A 24,513-nucleotide genomic window follows, 5' to 3' on the forward strand; every position below is an offset into this window, starting at 1 on the left:
CCTGCTGATGGAGAGGACATGTGAACAAATTTTGCCTCGTTTAATTTCTCATGCCAATTGAACTTTATGGTAGACCAATTTAAAGCAGCGTAATGCCTTTCTCTAATTTCCATGTGTAGAAGGATAATATTTGTTGTTGTATTTCAAAATAGAGATTACAACCTATTTATACATAAGAGACGGTATCTAAACAGGAATGAAAATTAAGCCTATAATTATACAATCCCTAAGATTAAGCAACTGGCCCATCTATCAATATTTACTTCTTATATTAATATATTTACTTCCTATATTAACATATTTACTTCCTATAACCTATAACACTCCCCTTCAAGTTAGAGCATAAATGTTAATCATGTCCAACTTGTTACATATATAATTAACTCGAGTCTCATTTAGAGTTTTAGTGAAGATATCTCCTAATTGTTTTCCAGTTCGGATATGTCATGTTGATATTATCTTTTGTTGGACCTTTTCACGAATAAAATGACAACAATCTCGATATATTTAGTCCTCTCGTGAAATACTGGATTTGAGACAATGTGGATAGCTGCTTGATTATCACACCACAACTTAGCAGGCACCAAATTTGTGAATCCAACTTCTTCCAATAGTTGATGTACCCATAAGACTTCACAAACGGCTTGTACCATGGCTCGACATTCAGGTTTAGTACTAGAACGGGATACCACATTTTCTCAGCTCGGTAAAACGCCTTACACACATCATAAATACGTGAAATATTCTCTTTGCCAGAATATAGAAACTTCAAATACTTCATTAATTCTTTAACAAATTCACAGTGATTGATAAGACTAATCACCTCACTATGAATAGAATTTCGAATCTGCAGAAACAAACGAGCATCATTCCTCATCCAATCTCTACGAATTTCATCAGTTGGAGGATTCCGTGAACAGTACTCGTGAACAGTTCTCATGAACAATATCCGGTGAACAGTGTTCGATGAACAAAGCCCTAAGTCTCCAAATGTTATTATTTATGAGTAACCCAAATGAACAAAGTCCTAAATCTCCAAATGTTATCTTTTTTAAGTAACCCAAATAAACAGAATTCTAAGTCTCCAAAAAAAATTTAAATCTCTATAGTGAGGCTCTGATACCATGTAAAAGGATAATATTTATTATTGTATTTCATAATACCTATTTATACACAAGAGACGGTATCTAAACAGAAAGAAAAATTAATCATATAATTATATAATCTCTAAAATTAAGCAACTGATCTATCCATCAATATTTACTTCACCATGAACTCTTTTAACTCTTCGAATCTGGCATTTATATTCTCAACGGTAGCAAGATTGGGAGTGATATTCTCAAAAATGGCTTTGTTCCTTGTTTTCCAAATCCACCAACTTGTTCGGGCAATGTTCATAATTTCATGCAACTGTAAATAACTTCACATTAATCGTGTAAGATTTTTTTTTCTTAATTACACTTTTGAGATTAAAAATGTCCTAGACCTAAAACTTCAATTAAAATTAACATTAACATGAGAATTTAAATGATCAATATCATTTCATTAGTTTAAGATTTTTATGATTAAAATATAATAAATTTAATATTTATTAATATTTTAATACCTCTAATTAATATATTAAAAATACTTTAATTATATCCTGAAATTTAGAAAATATGTAATTTAATCTGTACATTTTATAGTAAATAATTTAAACATTAAATTTTTATTTTATTAATAAAATAATTCTATTAAATTTATTATTAATTAATTATAAATTAAAAAAATCAACCCAGGTTGAAAATAATGAAATTATTACAAATATTGAAACTATAAAAATTAATTTGTTACAAATTATTAAAATTAAAAAAATCAAATCTCACAAGAATATATTATAAATTACCCAAAAATACTTCGGATCACAACAGCAATACCCACCAGGCAAAAAAACTTTTGACCGAGCGTAACAATTCTGTTTCTAGAGTCGGTATGAGTTATTACATACAGCAAAACCACCATCTCCCTTTATCTGGAAATGAAGACGACATACTCGCTACTGCAATATGTTCCAACATCAAGAATTCTTACTAAAGCAAAACAGACGGCCTATATAACCAATCATTTTTCTGGAATAACATTCTAATGTTAATATTTGAAAAAGAAATTTAAAAAAGAAAAGTTACTGATTTTACAGTTATATTCTGTAATTTAGTTTCATAAGATCGACTAAAAACCCAACTCAGTTGGTTTTCTTCTCTTCAGCTTCTGCAGGAGTTACATCTGCACTGGTGGTCTGCTCATCCTCACCACCAAAACCAAATTCATTTATACGTGTCCTGTCCACCGGATAAATCCATCTCTGGTATAGATATATCAAAAATATGACATCTGCAAAAATGGAACAAGTATGCGAATGATTAGGAACTTAAAACTTTTGAGAGACTGCAAGGCTATTTCATTGCGTGACAGAGCAGGCTTTACTAGTCTCTGACTCCTCGAGTGCTAAGAAGCCAGTAAAACTGGCTCGTTGGGTCCAGGTTCGAACTTTGAAAGGGACTAATGCATTCAATTTTCAATTACAACTAAGATTTAAGTACAATTGCGATATCAAATCAAATCTAAATGTTAAGTATAATCTCACCATCACGGAAGACAGAGAGCCGATGTAGTATTGGCATTTTTATGACGAATGCAAAGAGATCATCAATTATGGTATTCAGGAACTTGTATGTCATCTGCCTCCAGGGTAGATGAGCCACAGATTTTAACTTATAATTAATGAACAGCTGAGGGCACATCATGATAAAACCTGCAATGACATAGGCGTTAATAGAAGGCTATGAAACCTTTTGCCACAAAAATAAAGGAAAAAGGGGAGTCCTCGGTACCATAACATGTACGGTTCATATTTGACTCGAGTAAATAAAGTAGATAGGTTTAAAAAAAAAAACAGACAACAAGATGTTCCGACTAAGAAGAAACTAGCTTCTTGAACTTGACCAATATATTTCTCATCATACATCCTCTGGTATTAGAAAATTCAAATATTGCAGGCCTTTAATGACATATAGTAGATGGCAATCTACAACTATACGGCACTAAAAGTCAAATAAAATTGGAATTTGAAAGAAAATAACCAAGGCAGCTAAGATGCAATAAAATTTTGATGCGGAGATGCAAATGATATATGTAGTAAAGGACCTAGATACTAATTTCTGTGAGCAAAACATATTCAACATGATGAAAGGTCAGATGGTACTGATGGCTTACCAAACATGTACACACAGCTTGTGAGTGAAGAGAGAATCCAAGAATACCAGCTCCTGTGCCGCTCATACATGAGCGAGTAAACAGAAGAGCATGCAACAAGGAAGAAAAGCACATAAGATAAATACTTCATTGCAAGGTCATCATATTCCTTTGTTTTATTCCCTGCATAGGACTCCCGATCTCGGAATCTCAACATAGGTATCTTTCCACTTCTATCAATCTGGAGACATAATTGAAAAAAGAAATAAGTATATGCTCCCAATGTGATGAACAATAAAGCATGCATGTGTAAACAATACAAGCATGCATGTGTCCAATGTTGCAGATAAAACACTGTTCATGCGCAGGAACATGGGAATGCAGAAGTTCTAACATCACTTGTGGCATATGGTCCCCACACACAAGGTGCAGATACACAAATGTTTAACAGTTGACATGAATTCAATATACAAAAATGGCAAACTATATAAAACAATTTTTTTTCTTTCCAGGATTCAGAGGAAAGATTCAGTGTAAGGCAAGCAAATAAAATGACACCCTCCAGTGAACATATCCAGGCCACACAAAAAAGTAGAAGTGATGACAAACAGTTCAATGTGATAGGAAGAGGATATAGTTTATCCTCCACTAAAAATAAAAGTGAGAATAAACAGTTCAATGTGATAGGGAGAGGATGTAGTAAGGATGTAATTTATCCCCGTGCTTCTTCAGACTCCTTTCCTTCCTTTTCTTTCACTGCCTCGTACTGAGCCAAATGTCAAAAAAGCTTCACAAAAATAATGCATTTTCAGCAAGTATAATTTAGCTTCTAGCTGCACTAATTTTTACATGTTCATATTTTCATGAGTGTATCTCTTGGCACATTCAGTCTGTACTTTGGCCAATTAGTTTCAAACTTATCAAACTTCAAGGTGAGCCACTTGATGTTTAAAACCAATAAACTATCACAAATTATAGGAGTAAGAAGGAAAACGTAAAGGGGGAATAAGTAATTGGTTTTGGAGCGAAGTAGTGGGTAATTGAGAAATAAAAAATTACTTTTATAAAGTAGTTCTCCAGCTCATATTCAGATACAACTATATAAGTTTAAAATATACCTATAGAGAGCATTCCGGAATTTTAATAGAGAAATGCTATTCATTTCCTCTCCATTTCTGTTATCTTTCTCTAGTTCTATTCTATTTATACTCCAATTCTTCTTCTCCTCCTCCTCCTCCTCAGACCCCTTATATTTATTCTCTCTATTTCTGTTTCACCTCCTCCAACAATTTTTCCATGTTTCTCCAGGATTCCTCCCGCATAATCCTCATTTGCTCTTCTAATCCATCCATCCTAAATGCATCTGCACCCACTACCACAGATCTAATCATCTTGCAACTCTGATAAGCTAGATCAGCAACAATACCCACTCTCAGCACAGCTCTGATACCAATTAGTGTATCAGGTCTGCCAACCAGAAACAGAGAAAAAATAGAAAGGATTCAAGAGGAAGAAGAATTAGAGAAGAAATAGACTATAACTGGAGAAAGATAGCAGAAATAGAGAGAAATTAAAAAAAATTATGGAGGAAGAGGATAGCGTTTCCCTCTTAAAATTTGAGAATGCTCTCTACATAAATGTTTTACACTTATATAGCTGTATTCTAACTGAATACCAGCTGGATAACTAACTTCTAGTTGGAGAACTACTTTATAATAGAAGAACTACTTTATAAAAGTAATTTTCTATTTCCCAAGTTACCCACTACTAACCTCCAAAACCAATTACATATTTCCCCCTGTACATTCTCTTTTCTTCCTCATATGTGACATAAAAATAAAAGTTCTTCCTTTTGAAAATAAATTATCGTATTTGGTACCTTGTATCTTATATATAGACTTCATTTTAAAAGAAATAAATTTTATATTTGGGACAAGGAATTACTTTTCCAAAACTACAGTTACATGTATTATTCCACAATATAAAATAATATACAAACAAATAGTTGATACTTCCCATGTGCTATTAAACATGTCTCCTCAATGCTTGGAGATTTGGATAAGGTGGCAAAGTTACTAGCAGACTTTGGTCTGCCAAGACAAATTGCAATGGCTTCACTAATTTGTTTGCCGCAACTATTGAGTAATGTGAATGACAAAAGAAAGACAGAAAGTGTACTTTAGAATGGTGAAATGGAGGAGGAAGGGAGAGGAACTTGTAGAAACAGAAATTTGATTTGGTTATGGGCATTACGTCAAGTCAAATTTGTAGGGTCACCAGTTTAGAATTCATTGGCAAATTCTATCAATTTTGATAGAATTTTACTCAAGTATAACTAATTACATAAAATTAAGAATGCAGAATTTCAAATGAATTTATATGCCTACAAAAATATCAAGGGTGGAGTCATGAATCCATAAAATTTCAGGAAATGCCATTGTAACAGGTTTCATCTTCGCCAGCCTCACCATCACATACATAGATAGAAGGATTAATGCACCAAATCAATCTGGAATTATGATTAATACCTCTATGTGCATGGCTTTCCCTATTTTCCAAAACTCGATACAGCAACCAATTCCAGAACTTGCAAGTATCATCCATGAAGTGTCATTGTCAAGTAGATAAAGAAAAACGATGAGCTGACATATAAAGCTCACAACAACAGATTTTGCTGAAAGCCCTTCCATAGACTTATTTTTGTTCCAAAACTGGATATCTGCAGAATTGAAAAATATTAAATAAAGAATTATCTTCCAAAGAAGGCATCAAACTCCACAATTCATGAAGCAAGTGTTGGACAGAGAAGAATTGGGAGTCATACCATTCTTGAATGCTAAGAAGTCAAAGACTGAATGAAGTAATGAAACAACCATGGTGATCACCAAAAGGTAAGGATTTCCTTCCAGGAAGACCCTCTGAAAAAATTATTCAATGGTCAGCATTCAGGAAAAACGTGGAAACAAATTTTTAGCTAAGTTTTACATGTTGGAAAGTATGCCCTAGAGCATATCATAAGAGTTAAGACTTTGTAAACAATATTAATTCCCAACATAGCAAATTTAATATTTCTAGTTAGTGTAATAGGCTTAGATTAATAAGAATAGTTCTTTGGTAGTTTGGTAGAAGTTTCATTCTCAAAGAGTTAAGAATATGAGAAATAGAACAATCCTCTACAATATTCAATAAAATTGTTCGGATTTGAGCACATATTATAGAATCTAATCTATTAGAACAGACCCTGTACCTCTCATTATTTATTAGCACAAAGCTGCCAATGATAGTAGAATAGTGAGTCTCATGTTGAGGATATGTGATGTCTAGTCAGATACGGTGAACACTTGTGCAGATATGCAGATCGAATATGTGGCACTTAAATTATTTACCATTGGCTTAATTTGGTTGTTGATTTGAGGCTGATTTGTTTGCATAAATTAGGATCCTTAATCATGGAAATTATCTAGTAATTATTTTCTTCCTTTTTTTGGGTGCAATTTTGTGTATAAATAAACATGTAACTGATTTGTAAAGATTAAGGGAGATATAAATAAACACTCAGAAATCCTCCATGGTAACAGAGCATTGATCCTGATTTGGTGCCCAATTTTTGCCAATTTTATCAATTTCTCCCAAGAAACCCCAACTCACCCATTTTAGTACTCTCCCACCTAGATCCTTATTCCACCCTCACCGCTACCGTTAGAGCCGTCTGTTAGAGTGTGAACATAATCTGTATATAATTATAGAAGATCACGAAATCATAGACTAATTGATTGATAGAGGATTATTAGGAGTTGCCTTAACAAGACCTCGTAATTTGTATATATACCCACTTACTTCAATGAAAAAATATACTAAAATTACCCAATTATTTTTTATATTGTTACATGGTATCAGAGTCATTCTCGTAGAGATTTAATTTTTCTCTCTCATCAAGTTTTAAATTTTTTGAGACTTAGAGCTCCTGTTCTTTTGTGTTACCCATCTAGTGTAATATTTGTCTCTCACCATCCACCTAGGGAGGACACGAAGTTGTCTTGCAGCCCTCTTATCAGATCTGTGGTTCATTTGCCGTTTACGTGTTGGGTGGAGGCGTTTTTTTTTTTATACTATTCACTGGGTTAGATTTTGTTATCTTTCTTTAATTCGTTTCAAGGTAAAAGAATACAAAATTTTGATTGAAATGGTTTTTGACAGCAAGACCCATATTATTAAAATTATTCCAACGTCTTCAGTAGTGGCTGAGACAAGTAAAACGTGTCTTATTTCCTCTTCATATAAATGGGTCATTGATTCTGGTGCCACGAATCACATGACAAGTAATCATCATATTTTTACTAGCTTTCGATCTCATAAAGCACCTTCTCCTCCTGCTATTATAGTTGATGGGTCAACCTATAATGTTGAGGGTTCTGGGACTGTTAAACCTACTTCTTCTATTACCCTATCATCTGTGCTAAGTTTACCTAATCTTGCCTTTAATTTAATCTCTATGAGTAAACTTACCAAAGACCTAAATTGTTATGTTTCTTTTTTTTCCTGATCATTATCTCATTCAGGATCTTATGACGAAGCAGGTAAAGGACATGTATCTGGAGGTCTCTACATATTGGATGCATGGGTACCTCAGTCTGTTGCTTGCTCCAATGTCGTGTCTCCGTTTAAAGCACATTGTCGGTTGGAACACCCTTCTTTACTGGTTTTAAAGAAGTCATGCCCTTCTTTACTGGTTTTAAAGAAGTCATGCCCTCAATTTCATGAGGTATCTTTACTGGAATGTGAGTCATGTCATTTTGCAAAACATCATCGAAGCTCTTTAAGTCCTAAAGTCAATAAACGAGCTGAGTCTGCTTTTGAATTAGTTCATTCAGATGTTTGGGGCCCATGTCCGGTTGGATCTAAGACCGTATTCAGATATTTTATCACTTTTGTGGATGATACTCTAGAATGACTTAGATTTATTTTATGAAGCATCGTTCAGAAGTGTTTTCTCATTTTTCTGCCTTTTGTGCTGAATCAAGACTCAATTTAATGTTTCTATGAAAATTTTGCAGAGCGATAATGCTAAAGAATATATGTCAAAATCATTCTAGGCTTATATGACTCAACATGGTATTCTTCACCAATCGTCATGTGTTGATACACCCGCTCAATATGGGGTAGCTAAAAGAAAGAATCATCATCTCCTTGAGACTGCTAGAGCTCTGTTGTTTCAAATGCAAGTTCCTAAGCAATTTTGGGCTGATGTTGTCTCTAATGCATGCTTTCTCATTAATCGCCTACCATGCGCAGTACTAAACGGTAATACTCCTTATAATGTCCTCTTTCCTAAAAAACTATTATTTCCTCTCGAACCACGACTGTTTGGCAGTACTTGCTATGTTCGGGATGTCAGACCTCATGTGACTAAATTTGATCCTAAAGCTTTAAAGTGTGTTTTCTTGGGATATTCTCGCCTTCAGAAGGGGTATCGGTGTTACTCTCCAGACCTCAACAAGTATCTGGTCTCAACAAATGTAGTCTTTTCTGAGCAAGTTCCTTTTTATCCTATTGCACAACCCTCTCCTGATCAAGAGGATGATGATAAGGGGCTCATCTATAGAATCATATCTGATGGTGGGACCTCTTCGAGTATGCCTTCTGCTGTACAATCTGATGATAACATTCCTTCTAATACTCAGTAGTCTCCTGTTAAACCGTCAGTTGTTCAAGTTTACTCGCGGAGACTAGTATCTGATGACAGATGTCCTGCATCAAAATCTTCTTCTCCATCAGATCCACCACCGAGTGACCTTGACCTCCCCATTAGTCTTCGTAAAGGTAAATGGCAGTGTAAATCTATCTATTCTATTGCTAACTTTCTGTCTTATGATCACATGTCTCCTTCTCCTTCTACTTCCTTAATTGTCTCTCTAGATTCCATTTCTTTGCCTAAGACAGTTAAAGAGGCCCTGACTCATTCTGAATGGCGTGAAGTAATATTTGAGGAGATCAAGGTTCTAGATAAAAATCATTATGGGGAACTAGTTGATTTACCCTCTGGCAAGAAGGTTGTGGGCTGTAAATGGATTTTTGCCATCAAAGTCAATCCAGAATCCAGATGGCTCCATAGCGAGGCTTAAGACCCGTCTTGTCGCCAAAGGTTATGCCTAAACCTATGGCATTGACTATTCTGACATTTTTTCTCCTGTGGCAAAAATGACCTCAGTTCGCCTATTCATCTCCCTAGTTGCTTCTCAACATTGGCCTTTACACCAATTAGATATCAAGAATGCATTTTTACATGGTGACCTCCAAGAGGAGGTGTATATGGAGCAACCGCTGGGGTTTGTTACTCAGGAGGAGTATGGGAAAGTCTGTCATTTGAAGAAATCTTTGTATGGTTTGAAGCAGAGTTCCCGTGCATGGTTTGGCAAGTCCAGTGAAGTTGTTCAAAAATTTGGGTTGAAAAAAAAGCAAGTGTGACCATTCAGTCTTCTGTAGAAATTCAGATACTGGTATTATTCTCCTTATTGTATATGGTGATGATATTGTCATTACAGGGAATGATAATACAGGGATCTCTTCTCTCAAAATCTACTTGCATACGAGTTTTCATACCAAAGACTTGGGTTAGCTTAAATATTTCTTAGGAGTCGAAGTCTTGAGGAGTAAAAAGGGAATTTTCCTATCTCAAAGGAAGTATGTCCTTGACTTGCAAAAACTGGGAAAATGGGAGCTAAACCATGTAGCACATCAATGATTCCTAATATATGTCTTACAAAAGATGACGGAGACCCTTATGATAATCCAGAGAGGTACAGGAGGTTGGTTGGAAAACTGAACTACCTTATGGTAATGACTCGGCCAGATATTGCTTTTGCAGTAATCGTTGTAAGGCAGTTCATGTCTGCACTTACGGTGAAATATGGAGCCGCTCCAGAACAAATTCTATGTTATCTAAAAGGGACTCCTGGACTCGGTATACTCTACAGAGATCATGAACATACTGCACTTGAGTGTTTTTATGATACTGACTGAGCGGGATCCAAAAGTGATAGAAGGTCGACTACAGGCTACTGTGTATTTGTTGGAGGAAACCTAGTGTCTTGGAAAAGTAAGAAGCAAAATGTGGTATTCAGATCCAGTGCTAAGTCAGAATACAGGGCCATGGCTCAATCCACTTGTGAGATTATGTGGATAAATCATCTGTTGAAGGAAGTTGGTATGGATGTTGCATCACCCGTGAAACTTTAGTGTGATAATCAGGCTACTCTTCACATTGCTTCAAATCCAGTATACCATAAACGGACTAAGCATATTGAAGTTGATTGTCATTTCATTCATGAGAAAATTCAAGAAAATATAATCTCCACCAGTTATGTGAAAACAGGAAAGCAACTGGTTATCTACTCACCAAAACTTTAAATGAGCCTCGAATAGAATATCTTTCTAACAAGTTGGGCATGATAAATGTCTATGATCCAACTTGAGGGGAGTGTCAGAGTGAACATAATCTGTATTTATGTAATCATAGGCTAATTGATTGAGAGAGGGTTATTAGGGGTTCCCTTAACAAGACCTTGTAATCTGTATATATATACCCACTTACTTCAATAGAAAAATATACTGAAATTACCCAATTATTTCTTATCTTGTTACATCACCAAAATCCCCTCGCCAGCCGATGTGTCAACTCTGACAGCCGAGATCGCAGTGTGTGCATCGCACACGCTACCTTTCTCGGCACATGACAATCCTTTTCGGCATCGTTTTGCTTTTCGATTGATGTCGACGACGACCTCTCAATTTTTTCGGTATCCTTCTGCTGTATTTGGCTTCATTTATTGTGGGTAAGGTGTCTCTTTGGTTTTCACAGTAAATTTTCCATCGGCTTTCTTTTCTAATTTCATTCCTAATTTCATGGCAGTAGAAAAGAAAGCCCTTATTCCAAGTAAATGATAACCCTGTCTCGTAAAGCTTGATGAGAACAATTGTCTTGTTCAGTCAAGATTTTGTTTATTGTTTATCAAGGCTAGAGGATTATAGGGCCATATCACTAATAATAAATGGCAATCGAATGTCAGTAATCCAAGCTATGCGCAATGGGACTCAACAATTGTCTGGTTATGACTTGATTACTCAATTTTATGCAACCCCAGATCTCTAAGTCTTATTTATTATTCAATACTACTGCAAAAATATGGCGGCCTTTGTCTTTGACTTATTCCCAAATTGAGAATAATGCCCAAATTTATAATATTCGGAATAAAATCCATAGTACTAAGCAAGGAGAGATTACAGTCCTAATTTTATTCCGAGCTATGTGACTTGTGGCAGGAGCTTGATTACTACCAACACTTCTAGGAAGACTGCAGTAGGAATGCAATCAAATTCCAAAAAATGATTGAGAAGAAGTGAGTCTATAATTTTCTTGCAAGCTTGAATAATGAATATGATCCAATTAGGATCCCAATTTTGGATAAAGATCCTTTCCCTTCACTGGAACATGTAGATGCCTATGTTCAATAAGAGAAAAGTCGAAAGAATGCTATGCTCTACACTATACCGGTTGAAAAAGTTGGGTTGACTGCTAGTTTGGTCCCACCAAAGATCCCCAACTCTAAGAAGGATCATCTGCATTGTGATTATTGTAGAAAACCAAAGCATATTAGGCAAAGGCATACTAAGGAGACTAACTGAAAGTTACATGGTCGTCCCATTAGAGACCAAGGGAGAAATGAGGCACCACAAGAGCTCAAGCTAATTTATTAGAAATTTTGAAAGAGTCTCCTAGGGAAACAACTACTGTTGAGTTCCTTTCCTCTCGTGAAATTCAAAGTCAAAATCATCTTTGTCTCATATTGACACTAGCCCTTCTAATGCCACATCTAACTTAGTAAAGTCGGGTAATGATTCCTCTCTTAGTACTGTCCCATGAATTATTGATTCTAGAACGAATAGACACATGACATGCTATTTTAAAGGCTTTCTTAATTATTTTCCTTCCCTAACCAAAGATCGTCAGAATTGTTGATGGCTCTTTTACGCCTCTATTTAGAATAGGTTTTGTTATTTGTGCTCCTAATAGTAAAATATCGTTTGTTCTTCATATCACTCATTTTTCTATCAACCTTTTATCTGTCAGTATTATCACCAATTCTCTAAACTGTAAATTGAATTATTTCTTGATCATTGTGTTATTCAAGACTTTCACACAAGGAAGAGAATTAGCAATGGCACACTGAATGATGACTTATATATATTGAAAGGGCGTCTAAGTTCTACAGTATTTCAAGCCTATTTTGGAGAAAATAAAAACATCAATCATGAAATAATACAGTGACAAAGGTGGTTAAGGAATCCATTCTTTTTTGTTCCTAAAAAAACTCTATCCTAATTTGTTTGTCAAAACTCGTTTGGGTTTTTATTGTGATGTTTGTGAGTATACTAAACACACTAGAAACTCCTATCATTTGAGTTATAATAGAAGTACAATTTCTTTTGTGAATATTCATTCTGAGGTTTGGGGGCCTACTAATATTGCATCATTGTCTAATAACCAATAATTTGTCACTTTTATTAATTGTTGCACTCAGATGGCTTAGGTATATTTGATAAAAGCTAAAACACAAGTACTGAAGCAGAATACAGAGCAATAGCCCAAAGTGTGTGTGAACTCTTATGGTTGCAGAAGTTATTGGAAGAGTTGAGGTTGCTCGAGAAAGACAAGATAACTTTGTATTGTGACAACAAAGCTGCTATCAGTATAGCACAAAATCCAGTCCAACATGACCGAACGAAGTACATTGAGATTGATCGGCTCTTCATTAAAGAAAAATTAACAGATGGTGTCTTGAGCTTAGTTCATGTGACTTCTACTGAGCAACTTATAGATGTGTTTACTAAAGGGCTCAACAATAAGATCTATCATAATCTGATAATCTAATTTGCAAGTTAGCATGTGCGACATCTATGCACCAATTTAAGGGGGGAGTGTTGACTAATTTGCTAATTTTAGGAATATGATTTGATTTGATTGAGATCCTTAATTATCTCTATAGTTATTATTTGATTATTTGCTTTCTGTTTAGTTATAATTCTTTGTGTATAAGTAGTCATGTAAACCCATTATAAAGATCTAGAGTGAAATACAAGAATACTCTAAAATTTCCCAAAATTCTTCAGTTTCTAAACTCATGGGACATTAGAAGTTGTTACCCATGAATTTTGTTGTTTGGAGGAATTATTTCTCAAAACCAATAACCCAAATCCTTTGTGAGAGAAAATTCCTTCCTATATTCATTTCTCATTGGCCAAGCTTAAGTGACCATAGAGGATGGAGGAGGCCAAAGAAAGGGATCTCTTGGATATGGAGGTTCGTGTGAATAAACTAGAGGGTTGACACTTGGAGGCCTAAAATCCAAAAGCTCGAACTCCCATAAAACTTAAATGAGCATATGCTTCCTAGAATAAAACTTAAAAGATCTTGATCCCCTGTGAGGATAATAAAGTTTTTTTAATAGTCATAATTTGTTCGCAATTCCCATAGCCCAAGATGCCCACGTCAATTTAGCAAATTAATCTTTTTAAACTTTTGACTGCCATTATTGTCTTTGATCCAACAAAACTTCAAAGTGAAATTAAAAAACATCATAAACCACCAATGCTCGTGAAAATAGATGTGAGCGTCATAATTAAATCTGGAGTCTCTGACCAGACCCAACTTAATTATATAACAAATCAATAATACCTTCAGTTCATCAGCCTCGCCTTCAAGCATGCTTCCGTAACTGCGATGAATCTGAAATGACTGATCAATCTGCAGGAATAGTTGCCATTTTGTCATGCTTATAGGGCCCACCTCCAGATTAAGTGGCAATTCTGTCACTGTCTCATTGACTGGGATCAGCTTATCTCTAAGCAACCAAAATTCATTGAAAAATATGGTGGGGTAGTAATTCCCTGTACTAGGCTCAACATTCAAGTCTGCAAAAAATTTAAAGTCAAGAAATCCAAGGCTGAAGTGGTAGATTATTTTTACTCAAGTTGTCTACCAAGCTTAACACACATCAACTAGATCTTACTTCAAAATACTTAGGACTGCCTTAACCCCTTGTTACTTCTACTTTTATGTTGTCTCTCATGTATGCACAAAAAATACAAATATGAGAATCAATATGGTGAACTCTCCAATTTTTAATTTCTGAGATGTTTTCTCCTCTGGCTTATAGCAAGTTATTTATTTCTAATATTGTCAAAAAAAAATAGATGTATTAGAACAAAGACTAGGCCAGAACAACAAACTAGACTTCCATTTCTTATTCATTTACTCTGAACTTAAAAATTAAGTATAGTCCTCACTAGGAGATGCATATTGAAAGTACCTCCAGGTATATAAAACAAACACATGAAAAGTAAATCCTTGTTTGTAAATCATAGAATTCAAGGATACAAGGAGCAATATTTGGTGGTACAGAATTATGTGGGTATCTGCACAGAGACAGAGAGAGAAAATCCACAATTAGCATATTCCCATAAAAAAAAAAAGTGAAAATAATAGTGCACAACATAAATTAAATGAAAACAGATGCTCCAATTCACCATTGTAATAACTATTAGAATAATTCTCATTATTCTTAAACAGATCAGTTAAAATAAATAAATAAATAAGTGTTTGTGTTTACAAGTGTTCATAGATAGCACGCATCAAATGCTGCATCTTGCTTTTCTTGTATGATTTCATAATGCATACACACAAATCCCTTTTACCGCTATACAGAATTATTGAAGTAAAATTGTTGCCCACCATAGTTGTCAAAGGCTTAAAGCATACAAAAGGCACCAAGAGTCCTAGAGCCTAAGCACAAGGGACAAGGTGCAAGGTTGTACTTTATAATAGAATAATATGTACTTTTAATGTTATATAGTTTTACGTGATAAATTATGGACTCTAGAATTTTAGACAATAGTTATCATTATATATATGTCTCTGTGTGTGTTGAAACTCTCATTTAAATTTGATCAAATAATTAAAATAGTAAAAAAAGATTGCAGGTTCTAATATTATTAATATAAATTATCATAACTTGACAACCATAATTAGGTAAGTAAATTAACTACAAAGAAAGAAGAAAAAGAAAGAAGAGGTAGAGGGAAAAGAATGACAATTCATTGAAATGGGTGATGTCTTAGTCGATTCATATTAATTCACTTGATTCACTAATAAAAGGAATTCTAAATAAAATAGAAAATAACTAAAGTCCTAAACAATATAGAAAGATATAATAAAAGCCTAAACAGGATAGGAAACTAAAATAGATTAAGAAAACATTAAAACTATTCCTAACTTGAATAGGAAACACCTAAAACTAATTATGCAGCAATATTGACAGAATAGGAATTTATTTCCTGCTGCTCGAGAATTAGCAGTGTGTCATACTCTCCCACTTGTATAAAAAAAAAATCAATTTTTTTAGTTAGAATACTCTTATCCATCCTTCCCCTATTGGGATAAATTCGTAAAGTATTAAAGAATAAAAATGTTTATCAAGAGCTACATCATATCATCTTTGTACATGTCCCTTTGTTGTAAAAGTCTCTATGATTAAATTAAAGACTCTAATCACTATCGCGAGAACCATTATACTCGCTCCTTCTATCAAGGTAAGCCATCTCAAATTTTTTATTTTGTTAACAAAGTATTCCCATCATCTGAATTTTATATTTAACAATTAATTATTTTTAAATATAAAATCTCAAACAATTATAATTAAATAATAGTACATCAATATTTACATAATTAAAATATTTAATTATTTCATTATTTAAATATAAACCACTAGTAGTTAATTAGAAAATAATACTATTTTTTCTTTCAAATAATATGCTTTTCTCAAATTTAAATAAATAAATTAGTTAAACGTAAGATTTAGATAGAAGGACCATCATGGTTTCAAGTCGCTGTTGCACAAGTAACGAAACAGGCTTGGAACAGTCATTACGTAACAGTAACAGCATGTCGCTACACAAATTTTTTTGAAAAAATTTACAAAGTTCATGAAATTAGCAAATATTTAAAAGTATAGTCAAAAGTAAGTTATACAACTTCATAATAAGTACACGTATATTCAATAAACACAATCTATAATTTTTTAAACATCATATATAACAACTAATCTCAATTATCACTAGAATGAGCATTTAGCATTTACACTATGCAAAATCATTTAAATTATTTGAAGAAACCACATTTTAATTTAAGGGCATGTTCATTTTTATTCTTACTACCTATTTTTCATAAATTATTAATCTTGTAAGTTCTACATTTATATTTCATACTCAATACTAAGTTATCATTTATTGTAACTTATAGGAGCACAAAACTCATTTAATAATTAGTAGTAATGATATTAGGTTATAATTCTAAACTTCTAAAGTTCTACATTTTTAATCTAACATTCTATAATGATATTAGGTTATAATTCTAAACTTCTAAAGTTCTATATTTCTAATCTAATATTCTAACTTCTAATTATTTTTACTGATGCATTCACTAAAAACTAAAAAATGATTCAAGAATATCTAAAACATTGTTGAAATTATAATTAAACTTATGTTCTAGATTTCTAAACTAACATTCCAATTTCTGTCACTTTTACTTATGCATTCACTAAAAAATTATTAAAAATATCTAAAAATTGTTGAAAAATAGCCCTTCAAAATCACTTAGTATCTTGGATGATTTGAGCTCTTTCAACACAAGAAATTGTAGAAAAGTTGACTAATAGCACTAGAAGATTCTTGAAGTTAAATTTAGATAAACTTGAGAGAAATCAAAAAGGGTAAATTTGGCTTGGGAGGAAAGTGGAAGGCTTCAAGATATGAAGAAAAAAGTGTCTTCTACTTCAATAATTCATGCACTACATACACGCTACCTCCTATAGCAATTCTAAAGATTCTACCCATCAAATGAAGGTAACAGTCGTTATGGCAATTGAGTCGAGGCTAGTAATCACCATAAGGCTATGGCCGTTACTGACACAATTATTATTGCCATGAAATAATGGCCTTAACAGCCACGGTTCCTTTGAAATAATGGTTGTTATGTTACATTCTTTAAAACCATGAGGACCATTTCGTTAGCAAAATAAGGTTTGATAATTGTTTCAAATTATTTGAATGTAATGGCCATTTGCATCAACTCTTTTTTCACAAAATGAAAACTTTGGGACTAACTTGTTTATCATAAAAAAGAAAAGGAAAAAAATGCAAGGACCATGGATTTAAATCGCAGTCTTGGCCACGATCGTGGTTGCAGGTAATGGAAACAAGCGTATAACGGTTGTAACATAATGGTAACGGTCTATCGCTATGCAAATTTTTCAAAAGAAATTTTGCAAAGTTCATAGAATGAAAAGATGTTTAATGATATGAGTATAACTAAGATACATACCAAATAATGAGTATAAATACGCCAAATAAAAGACATTAATTCAATTATTGTTAGACATCATTAGCAATAATCAATTTAAAGCTAAAATAACATATAGTGGATAATAATTCTTCATGCTATAAATTTAATTACAAAAAAGACTAGGCATCTAACATAATTTTCTTCAATAAATAAGTAAAAAATAAAAACGAAGATAAATAACTAAACTTTGTATGATATAGATGTGCAAAACTAGAAAGATAGTCGATAATAATAGCTCAAGAGAGAAAAAGCGAAAGATTTGTATATAGATAGCTAACTTTTGTAAAAATTTGAGAGTGAAAATGAGAAATAATAGTTTAAAACTCGCAAAACTAGAGAAATTAAGATCAAAAGTTGTTGCTTCCACTAGTTAATGAGAAAGAATATGAGATAATAGACTATCATCGTTAAATAACAGCAAATAACGACCTTTACCATTAAGTAACGGGCATAACAGCTGTTACATTAACAAATTTTCCTCTACCTTCAGATTATGAGTGTAATGGTAACGGGAAGGTCAAAACCCCATATATAACAGCCTTTACATAACTTTACGGCCTTTATTTAAAACCATGGCAGGGACTGACCTGTTGTTTTTGACATACCTCAAATACTAATTTGTAACTTGCCCTAAATTAATCTTGACTGGTGTAAGAAAATTGCTAGATCAATTAATATCTAGGAGCTAAAATAAAGCATGCTACGGATCCTCCCTTTATGTGAAAAGAATGTATGAACAAAATCCGGAAAAGCAAATATCTTTATTCCAATTTCCACATGACTATGCATTGCCTTCACATTCACCATTAGACATAGACCACACATCTAGAGCGTAATGGGATGGGAGGAGAACAAGGAGAAATCCCCTTGTTATCTGGTTTGGAATCCTTTTTTTACACTCCCTTTCATTCTCCTAGGATTTGAAATTTATGACTCAAGTTGGGGTATAAAATATTCACAATCAAAAGAAAGGAACAATTTTTTTGTACTACTACTCCCTTCCCCTCCAACCCATCTAAATAAAATAAAAATATTTCTCCTCCTCCTTTATTATTTAGTTTTAGTCGCCCACACATCAAAAGTTAAATATTTTCCCTTCCACTTGTATCTCCTTCCATGCCAGCCACGTCCAAAAAAATAAAAATTTCCCTTCCCTTGCCTTCCCTTCCTCCCTTTTGGCATACATATTGTAAGTAAATCAAATGCCTAAAGGATCTTGTCCACATAAACTCTTGTATCCAATAAATAATGTGATTAAAGTTCCCAGGAACCAGACTTATGAGGCAGATATAGTAGGTAAGCGTCATGTACAGTCATTTTATCTAACTTTGTGTAAATTATAGAACCAGAATTAATGTTAGCAAGGTATTTCAAAAATCAAATATGCAGAAAGTTCTTCAGAATATTATTTATCTATCTTGCCAAAAGCTAGATAGTGAAGTATACTCACTTCGTCATATCATCAACCAGATTGATTGTAACATTTGGTTTCCAATATGAAACCCATTCAACAGGGCCAACATCTTTAGGCTCAACTTCACCATCATCAACCACCTGAATCAACCAAAAAAATTCTGCATTGTTATGGGGAATAAAAGAGAAAATAATCACATAGAATATAAACAAAGCTATGCAGATAGAATTATGAGAAATATTGAATGATTAATTTCCACCTCTTATTATAATGTCGTTGTTTGATTGTCTCTATTTATTTCATGGAAAATATTTTTGCATTCTCTAACACTTAGGGCACTCGAAAAAATTGATCAATGGAAAATACTTTCCTAGACAAAAGGTAACGATTAAGTCATTTTATAAAAAATACTTCCTCTTTTCAAATAGTTGTGTATTGAATGGGGGAGTGTTTCTTTGAGCTTCACTCTGCGTCACTCATGTACTACTTAGGCAGCTAGTGAAATTTCAGAATTTGACTCTAAAACTTAAGAATGGAAGAAGGGGCACCTCTGTAAACATCAAACTAAGAATCTTCAAAATATTAACTTATCCATAGCAATTCACATGTATTAGTCAAAATATATTCAGGGAACATGCAATTATAAGATAACAAACAAGGGGATACATATATACATATACACATATACACATATACATACATACATATATATATATATATATATAGTCAGCCTAAAGACAATACAAATAACAGGAATACAATATTAAGCTTCTCTCATGGAAAAAAGCTCAAGTAACAAAATTATATTTAAATAATTTGTGAAAAAATAAAGCTAAGAAAGTACCTGAGAGATAATTTCCGCCTCGTCAGATCCTTTTGAGCTCCCCAACAAACTCCTCCTTTTGTCTGCCTTTGACTTGGGTAAGTACATCACAACAGCTGAAATTGATGAAAAAGTGAGGGGTACTTTGAAATTCAGAATCCATTATTTGGATAAATTAAGGCTATGCCACCTATACATATTTGGTAAAACAAATTAAACTAACAATACTATGTTACCTATATTTGCTACAAGTACGCAATTTAAGATCCTCACAAGATTTACAAAAGCAAGATATTGCAACTAGATGCCCTTGGCCTTGTATTAAAAAAACTTTCAATTTCCACATCAACTTCTATTTACACTTATTTAATGATCTTGTGAATTTTTTAAGACATGGAAATTTCATTCTTCCCATGTTAACCCGAATACTGCCAATGGAATGTCATGATACTACTCTTTCATTTAGTTCAAAAATCACAATGCCTCCAACAATTAATCTCCACAATTGTCAATAAGAACGACATAAACCAACTATCAAGTGTTCTCAACCATTTGCAGTGGAGAAGCAAATGATTAACTAACTTTTCACCTTTTCATCACATTATCAATCATTAAGATCGTCTGCTACAAAAGATAATGGCACTACATCCTTAAAATTTTCATAGGATTGGTGTTTTCCTTCTCTTCCTCAAACACCTAATAGGATTTCACACTAAATTCACTCTTTTTATGAACTTCCATGGATATATGCTTCATCTAACTAAGATTAGAAAGCTTTTATACTTGAGGAAATATATCCCCCAATTTTGAACATTCATTCGAACATACAAACCAAGTCCATATCCAAGAGGTCCATAATATGTGTCCACCCCCAAACTCCATCAGGAAGTTCACTAGTTTTAGAACAAAGCCATTATATCATTCACCACTCAAGGAACAATAGAAAAATCACTCAATAATTCTCCTCAATTTCATAAATCCCTATGACCATTACCTAGGAGAATTCTATCGAAAAGCCTGATCTTTTTATCTAACCCTCTCTTGCTTTCACCAATGGCACTTAAATCCCCCTCCCCTTCCCCCCAACAAAAATCTCTTTGATGCTCTCTAATATTTTTCACCACTGAGAAAAATAAGAAATTTAAAAAAAAATTGAAATGCAAGATCATGACGTGCTTTTACTGAAAGGTGTTTCACTTTTTAGCAAATATGCATTTTCCACCACACTAAACTTACACTCACAAGCTATCCTATCTCTGTATTTAACTTAGAATAATAAAGCAGGCAATCGCATTTGTATGCAGCTTTATAACCAAAATCTCTGCAAGCATTGGACAGTCCATTCCCTTCAACAATGCATTAATAATATTCTTCACAAATTTTCCTTTTAAGTTTTAACATCTTCATATAGACTCTCAATAGAAAGCAGGAAATGAGAAATGCACACAAGTTTTACACTCAAAATCTCAGTAATACCAAGACAACATCTCACTACAGCAATTCATCAATGCTAATCCTGCAAAAATTTAGCTTTAAGGCTTACACCTTGATGTAGAAGCTAAACCACAAAATGACAAACATAACATTGCAAATGCTTTAGCAATGAACAAATTGGTCAAACATGTTATCAAAATACAAGGATTTTATTTTGTTGAAGTCAATCTTACGGTGAGTCTTTCCAAAAGTAAAAAGAGGTTGGTACTCTGGATCATTTGGGTCTGGAGGATACCCAGATCGTGCAAAGAAAACATGGCCATAAACAGTACCATTTCGCTTCACTGCCTGAAAGATGAAACACTGAATTCATACTTGATACAAAAAAAAAGGAACAGAATAAAAGAAACATAGTTCTTTAATTAAGCATCCTTGAAAAGCACCCAAAGATCTCATACAAAGTGCTAAAGAATTATAGAATTGTAATGTGATTATATGAAGTTAAATCAAGTGCTTGCAAAATATAGGACCTCAGATGGATAGTACTTCATAGAAAGAGCCCTTGAACTCTCTGGACCCCAAACACCATAAGGTATGTTAGTTTCATGCCAAACAAGTGCACCTTCATTGTTGAAGTCATTAAATTTTTCCTGCTCAGAAAGATAAAACCACATATCCTGCAAGCAAATGCAGTAAATTAGAATAATTTTGGTAATATAAACACTAAATTTGACAGAAAGTGGCAAGACACAAATGATGATGAAAAGGCAACCAGAACATTATGCTGATGTGTTCTTCAACATATTTCCTATATAGTATTAAGAAAAAATTTAACTGAAGATTTTTACTTTGCAATCTACTATTCTTCAATAAGTAAATTTCTGTTAAATTATATATTTATGTTACACCATTCCACTCTATGACCTTGCTATATCTGTCTTATACATGTTTGTTGATATGTATAGGAAATGAGAACTCAGCAACCCACATGGACAGATATTAGGAAGATTATAAGTTGTAAGATTGCAATGGCATCTGCCAAGCATATATGCCTATGATTATCTCATCTAAGATACTGTTCCTTGCAACATCCAAAACACAATACTAGGACATTTCCCAAAATTTTTGCACCAATAGACTTCCAGACCTCAAGAGACTTTCTGATAGGTGCTGGCAATTTAGTTGCTAAAATACTCCACCAATATATGAACTAAGTAATACATGAGACTGATGTTCTGTCTCATTGTTTGGTTGATGCATCAGCAAATAAAATGAAAATTCTGAGCTTGTTCTCTTGTGGTGAAAAGGTTCTAAAAGGAAAACATAGAATTGTATTCACATGTGATAATTTCCAAATGAAAAACTCAGAAAATAAGTTTTCAGTTTTTTAAAATTAAACGAAATTAAACTGTTTTCTTTATAAGAAAAGTATTATTTTCTCATTCTTTTTCAAATAGAAAATAGTTACATTTCTATAACTAAAACTACACTATAATTTTGCTATACTTAAAATATTATTTAAAAATTTATTTCCAATAATAAAAAAGCATAAAAAAGTGATTAAATTTTTAAACATATTTTTCAAAATTAATTTTTAATCATAAAAATCTGAATAATTTTAATCTTTAAAATTAAAAAAAAAAATTAACAAAGAGCATTTCTTCATTAATAACTGTTTACATAAGTAGAAGCCTCCATTCTAAAATTATCATTAGCTGTTAGTTTCGAACTCCTGAGCTGACAAAAATCAACCAAAAAGCGTTCGAATAAAAAGAATAAAATTAAACCATGTATCAGCAACCACAATAAACCCTAAACTAACTACAACAAGGGAGGTGAACAAAAAACTTTACTTCGAAATAGGGAATATAAAAAAAGGGCGACGAGCGAGCATGAGAGAGGCCGGATCACGTAAAAATTGACATCATGTATACATATAAAACGAAGAAGAATAAAGAAAAGGAATGCATGGATTACCAGAGAATCTCCCTTTTGGAAGAGATTGGAGATGAGATGGGAAGGATCGGAGGGTCTCTTAGGCGCGAAGAATTTGGAAGCAAAATACCAAAAGACAGCAATTCTAATGATTCCGGTGATAGTCTGCCCTATTCCCCCTTGCTGCTGCTGCTGCTGCTGCTGTCTCTGCTGGGCTGCTGCTACCGGCGGTGCCATATCCTCTCCCTCTCAGACGAACAATAGTGGCTGCAGCCTCTGAGAGAGAAGGAATAGAAGGAAAGGAGGTGTATATGGGTATAGCTACAGATGATGTAATCGAAATGGGAAACGAAATATATTTTATTCTGCTTTTCTAATCAAATAGAAAATATCTCTTTAGGGTTGGGCTGGAGCATAGAGCTGGATGTGGAAGAGAAGCGATGGTGGGTAATCAGTGCTTGAAGCTAAGATGGAGCTTTGGGAATCTTAAACTAATAAGACCGCCCACGCCACCTCTGCTCTAAACACCTTCCTCTTTGCGGAAATTACTTATTTATTTTAAGGAAAATTACAATTAATCCGATTGGTGTGAAAAAAAAAATCACTAATTATCCTCTCAATTATAAAAAAATAAATTAAAATATTTTTAAATTTTTCAAAAATTTGTTTTTCATAAATTTTAACTATTAAAAATAAGAGAAAAGTCTAAAATTTTTTCCTCAATTATTTTGATTATTTAATATAAGATAATTTTAGTGTTAAGATACTGACATTAGCTTAAATATCTAATTGTATGAACTAATAAGTAAGTTTTTTAAATTTAGAAATATTTTAATATATTTTTTAAAATTGAGTGATTAAATAATAAATTTTTAATATTACATGAATTAAATAGTATTTTTTTTTCTTTATTTTATTAGCTATTTTGAACTCATTTTTTTCTATATGGATCGAATTTAGAGCCTATCTTGAATAGATTCTTGTATAACAACAAGGAGAAAGGAAGAATAGATTTTGAAAAACTTTAAACTTATAGCTTTTAAATTCAAAACCTTAACATTCAAAACGGAATGAAAAATTAAGAGTTTTTAAAAAAGATTGAAGAAATAAAAACTTAAAAGCATCAAGAATTAGGCTGGATTAACATTTCCATAAAATCGAGAGAAAATATTTTTCATTTTCGAGAAAGAAAACCCTTTTATAGGTGGGCCTACCAGTTAA

General features: G+C 33.1%; 1 protein-coding gene across 2 annotated transcripts; it reads right to left on the reverse strand.

The window, feature by feature from the left end:
- Window positions 1–1,845: 1,845 nt before the first annotated feature.
- LOC110628123 (cleft lip and palate transmembrane protein 1 homolog) lies at window positions 1,846–23,815 on the reverse strand. Of its 2 annotated transcripts, XM_021774626.2 has the most exons (12): window positions 23,335–23,813; window positions 21,888–22,034; window positions 21,591–21,705; window positions 19,945–20,039; window positions 19,137–19,240; window positions 14,666–14,703; window positions 13,964–14,199; window positions 6,056–6,149; window positions 5,760–5,950; window positions 3,253–3,472; window positions 2,624–2,791; window positions 1,846–2,370 (listed from the first exon to the last, which is right to left on the reverse strand). In XM_021774626.2, exons 1-12 carry the CDS (start codon window positions 23,527–23,529, stop codon window positions 2,222–2,224), a joined length of 1,752 nt encoding a protein of 583 aa, XP_021630318.1. In that variant the 5' UTR covers window positions 23,530–23,813; the 3' UTR covers window positions 1,846–2,221. The 2 variants fall into 2 exon arrangements, with proteins under 2 accessions (XP_021630318.1, XP_043804556.1); XM_043948621.1 differs by lacking the exons at window positions 5,760–5,950; window positions 6,056–6,149 and having other exon boundaries at window positions 23,335–23,815.
- Between the last annotated feature and the right edge of the window lie 698 nt (window positions 23,816–24,513).

This window comes from Manihot esculenta, chromosome 12 (genome assembly GCF_001659605.2).
Source record: "Manihot esculenta cultivar AM560-2 chromosome 12, M.esculenta_v8, whole genome shotgun sequence".
Lineage (NCBI taxonomy): Eukaryota > Viridiplantae > Streptophyta > Magnoliopsida > Malpighiales > Euphorbiaceae > Manihot > Manihot esculenta.

Excerpts from the sequence above, each read along its gene's own strand:
- LOC110628123 (XM_021774626.2), bottom strand. The coding sequence starts at position 23,529 with ATGGCACCGCCGGTAGCAGCAGCCCAGCAGAGACAGCAGCAGCAGCAG. Across the intron at positions 19,241-19,944 it reads AGGCGGAAATTATCTCTCAG|GTGGTTGATGATGGTGAAGT; the intron begins GTACTTTCTTAG and ends TGGTTGATTCAG. Across the intron at positions 14,200-14,665 it reads ACCACCAAATATTGCTCCTT|ACTTGAATGTTGAGCCTAGT; the intron begins GTATCCTTGAAT and ends AATTTTTTGCAG.